The sequence below is a fragment of the Actinia tenebrosa genome, unplaced genomic scaffold (genome assembly GCF_029948245.1).
Source record: "Actinia tenebrosa isolate PJP-AT-01 unplaced genomic scaffold, QUT_ActTen_1.0 PGA_scaffold3__52_contigs__length_22856419, whole genome shotgun sequence".
Classification (NCBI taxonomy): Eukaryota; Metazoa; Cnidaria; class Anthozoa; order Actiniaria; family Actiniidae; genus Actinia; species Actinia tenebrosa.
Window position 1 is genome coordinate 5,507,621 of NW_028292580.1, and position 4,948 is coordinate 5,512,568.

The 4,948-nt window shown below is 44.1% G+C and overlaps 1 protein-coding gene across 1 annotated transcript; it reads right to left on the minus strand.

The window, feature by feature from the left end:
- Positions 1–1,715: 1,715 nt before the first annotated feature.
- Positions 1,716–3,155, minus strand: LOC148908225 (uncharacterized). The gene is made up of 2 exons (XM_089035806.1): positions 2,877–3,155; positions 1,716–2,504 (listed from the first exon to the last, which is right to left on the minus strand). The coding sequence occupies exons 1-2, from the start codon at positions 3,153–3,155 to the stop codon at positions 1,716–1,718; spliced, it is 1,068 nt and encodes a 355-aa protein (XP_088891932.1).
- Positions 3,156–4,948: the final 1,793 nt, after the last annotated feature.

Consider the following 4,948-nt stretch of genomic DNA (forward strand, 5'->3'; position numbering starts at 1 on the left):
CAACTCTCCGTCGTCGGTTATCAAACGCCGCTGCATGTGCTTTTCTCCTTCTTTTGCACCCTGGGTGAATTTGCCTATGACAATTCTAGCAGTGGGATTATGCTCTGGCAACCATTGCGTAAACGCGGAGCGGCACAATATGGCTTCATGCGCTGTGTACGTGAGAAGCTCGCGCTCTTCGAGAAACTTCAGCAGGGGTATGGGAATCCATTCTTTCTCCTGCAGATGTTTCCCATACCACGCGTAAATTATCGGATGTAAGCCCTTTGCTAACTTCCACGTGGTCAACCGCACGAACCCCGTAGACTTGGGAGCATCGCACTTACCGGGCAAAGACACACGAAAGAACTGCGAATCCGGATGCCCGTAGCGGTCGTAATACTCCTTGCAATCCCCAAGGCCTTTAAAACTGGCAGGGTAACAATGTTTCATGTCTAAGGAGACGTATTCGTTTTCGTCATACTCCATGTTCCACAGACCTCCATGGCCGTGCTCTACGCAGGCTTTGGCTATGTCGGCGAATTCCTTAGGCGTGGACTTCCATCCATTTCTTTTCTTCGCAGCTAGGAAGTCCAAACTACGAGAGCTAAGGACCTCGTCTGAAAAGTCTTCCCCTAACGTCGCACAAGCACTTTGAATGCGTTGGTGTTCTACTAGAGGCCTGTAAAGAGTACCATCCTGCGTCATAAACTGACTTCCTTCCGCGTCCATCAACCAAACGGAATTCTCGTGGACCAATTCTGCCAACGGCGACATCTTATAAACCTTAGTTTCCTTCTTCTTGGGAAACCTAAGTTCTCGCCAAGCGTGTCCATTGTGTTGGTAGATGACAATAGGGGCACCTCTACCTCCATATTTTTTCGTCCCTTCGTAAATGCAACCGTCCGTGATGTCCTTCACGTGTATGCGGCGTTCTAAAGCCGTCTCTAATTTCTGAATGTTCTTAATCGTACCTCCAGTCTTGTTGGTATCTCTTTCCCATTTCCTGATGGCTTCGCTTCTCTTTGGCGTAAGCTTACCACCACGAGCAGCGTCTTCGAAGAACTCTTTGACCAATTTCGCGACGCAATTACCCGGATGTCGCATCGGTCGCAACTTTCTGACATTCGGCTCCTTAATCTCGTACGCGCCGTAAATGACCACGGTAACCGGGTAAGCGACCTCATAGAAGAGCATGTCAATTCCCTCCAATGCCCCTGGTCTCGTATGCTTATTCAAGACGAACAAACTCTGCTTACCAGACGCCCTGATGGGATTACGGCCCTTTTCTATCACCCACTCGCCATCCAAATACTTCACGAACGTCAACTCCAAACGGTAGTCACCGTCCGGCATTCTGTCGATTATCCTTTCAGCCATTTCGTGATTCATCGTCTTGTCTGTCTTGCCCTCCATGAACGTCGCAAAGACAAAATCCGCATCTGAGTTATCCATCACCTGATTTCCCAGCCTGCGCACAGTTTCGTTTTGAATGTCGTTGACGGATGCCATGTATATCTAAAGAATATTTTACCCTCCGTTTGCGACCCCAACAGAGCAGCAGTTAGGCACATTTCGCGCTGTCGGCCGATCGCGCAAGACCCCCTGTAGGGCGGTTAACCGACCCCCAAAAACCCCAGGGGGGGGGGGGTGGGTTTTTTCGACTTGTGATTTTTGGCATTGTCGGCGCTTCGCGAGTCCGCCTAACTGCTGCTAAAGTTAAAACAAGATTATTATCAGTATGAAATAATTATATACTTGCCAGTTGCAGTTGTATCTTTGCCAAATGGTGCACCGTCTGCACCAACAGCAACATAGAAAACATTTGTTCTTCCATGAAACCAATGAAGACACTGGTTATGTTCATTAACCAACAAATAGAGATCAGCCAACATAAGCAGGAATGACTTTAATGGCCTATAAACACCTGACACAGTTACATCTACACCTAGAACACCAGCAAGGCTCTCTAAGCTTTCTACTTCACCAATGTTTAATCCATTTATTATCTTCATTAGTTTCTTGTAAGGTATTATCTTGGGTATTTGACACCCGGCCATAAACTCAACCTTGCTATTTGCATCTGCTTCCTTGACTACATCAGAACAGTTTCTAAGTGTTGAGTACTTCCTCTTGCTCATTATCCCACCTTCATACAAAACCCTTATACTCCTGAGTTCATTTTCTCTGCTGCTTTGATATTCCTTCACATTTGTCTTTACAATATCGGGTATTATTTTAGTAGCACACAGTTTAGATTTTAAAAGATAGGATTTCAACTGATCTTTTGTAGCTGTAGCAGCAAGAGTTGCCCACAAGCCATCCAATACCGGTTTTTGGTCATCATTGCCACCAGAGCAGTGTATCGGTTTCAATGCATCTAATGTCCTTTGTCTCCTTCTAAATGACTGGGCTGAAGAGAGCTCCAGCTTATCACTATTTTGGGGCAGAATGCAACTTGGTACTTTTGGACACCTGACAATTTTGGCTGGTCTTTGACAAGTAATGTCCTCAAGCTGTTCATCCTATATTTAATACAAAATATAATAAATAAATAAATAAATATATTATTAGTACATGTATGCTTAGAAAATATACAATGACAAAAAAATAATAAGATAAAACAATAATTACATGTAAAAGACAGTCTATCCTGTGTTAGTAGACTGTTTTCTATAATTTATGTTCACACAACCTGCAGTTTCTCTAAAACAAAAGAGCCTCGTTTGAGATTTAAATAATAACGTGGAAATAAGTTTAATGATAATTCAGAATTGATCTAAATTTTTTTTTTTAATTGTCAGGTGTAAGTCACAAGTGCAAAAAGAAATTAGAAAATCGATTGCTGGGCTGAATGTAAGCTCATTAATTGTCTTATAGCGTTCAGAAATACTCACCCTTTTCCTCTTTCTTCGGATTTTCTCTTCCTTTGCATGGATAGACTTAGTAAGTTGAATCAATTCTTGTCTCTTTTGCTCCAATTCTAGCCTTTCTCGGGCAAGTTCATGACTCAGTAGTAATTTCTCATTTAACAATTTCTTCTCTTGACGTTTCTTTTCCTTAACATAAGCGCCAAGAGGGAACCTTGCCTTCTTTGGAGCTGGTGTAGGTGATAAATCGCTGTGGTATAATTTATTTGTAGATAAATAAATCAGCATGAGAATATGAATATTCATTGTCTAGATACCACGCTACAATCGTATGGTTGTGAATTTCGAATTAACATAACAAAAGGCCGTTTCGGATAAGTACAAGAAAAGGCTGTCTGAGTTAAAAGGGGTCGTGAATCGCGACGCTTGTACTATACACCCACATTCCGTGTTTATATCCGAACCTGGGTTGTATCAGCTGATATTTAGCTCAAAGCTACCAAAGGCAGAAGCATTTCAGGATTGGGTCTTTGAGGAAGTCCTACCCGCGCTGCGTAAGGACGGTCGATATGCAATAGAAAAGCGGTTTGGCGGTCCAAACAAGTTGGTATTTAAGATCGAAAATGAATTCGACCTGCATAAAAAGGTAGTGGACTACATCCGCAGGTTTTACCCCCAAATGCTCGTGACCCCTGGTCTAGGCGAACTGCAGGATTCGGACGGCAAACGTATAAAGTGCTGGCAGAAGGGCTACCAACGCGGTCAGCCCGACCTTCTTATCTTGAATGCACACGTGCGATACCGCGGTTTCTGCGTAGAGCTGAAGACCCCTAAAGGCAATGGGGTATTATCTGAGGACCAACGTCGCCTGTTGCACGAATACGAAAGAAATGGTCATAAAGTAATGATCAGTAACGATTACGACGACATCTGCAGAGCCATCACGGAGTATGCACAAGGAATGCGTTTACCATGTAGGTGGTGCTGTAAGCGCTTTAAGAACGCGCAGACTCTGGGAACGCATTTAAAGATATTCCATAGAATATATGGAGTTTGAGGCTGTAAGGCAGATACACTGGAGAGACTTAAAGGAGCGCGTTACGTATGAAATAAATTATGTAGCCTTTGAAGATATTGACAGGCTACGGTTATTGGCGCATGAGGGTGTTACGTACAGCCTGTGGGCGCCGGATCGCGTCCGATACGTGATAGAGGGGCAGGAGTTTACGCATCTGAGGTCGTATGGGAAGAAGGATGGTCGCTGGGCGTTTGACGTCGCAAAGTGCGTCCTTCCTTCGCCTCTATGTAGTTAGGCGCATTTAAAGTAGGGTCGTCGGCAGTGCTCGGCGACTCTTTTTTAACGATGCAGTCAGCAGGGGGTTCGCACGTAATACAGTCCATATATTGAAAGGGCGATTAGGAATCCTCCAATGCAGCAGCGTAGGCCATCATATATCCTTGTCAGAAACCCCCTCAGAATGTTAAGGATGAGGTCGTTATCTTGTTAAGTAGGGTGCGAAACTATCTCAGAAACCCTCGTAGAATGTTAAGGATGTAGTTGTTATCTTGTTAAGCAGTTAGAGATGTGTTCCTCTTCTCTGACGCATCCGCAGCGGTCACACTCCTGCCTCCAATATTCTCTGTTAGTCCATGGAATTCCTTCGGTGCGCTCAAAGAAAGGAAAGGTATGGATTATCTTCCTGTGGTAGTCTATTCTATTCCTTAGATATTCCTCTTTATGTTCACAACGACTCATAATATCACCGCACTGGTAACAATCTACTCCTTCCATGTCGTAGGTCCTAGAAAGGAATCGATAAGTCTCCTCATGCCTCTTTCTATGTGTCTGAAGACGTTGGCGGCTGCTAAGTATCTTATCACAGAAACTACACTGCCTAGTCCTACAGCAAACCCCTCTTTTCAGATGTTGCTGCATTTCCTGAAGAGTGCTGAATTCCTTATTACAATCCTTACAGGCGCTTCTACAGACGCGTCTTTCCTGGTGTTGCTGCATCTTTTGAACGGTGCTGAATTCCTTATTACAATCCTTACAAACCTTACTAATTGGCTTCTTTGTGCAAACTCCACGCCGAACATGG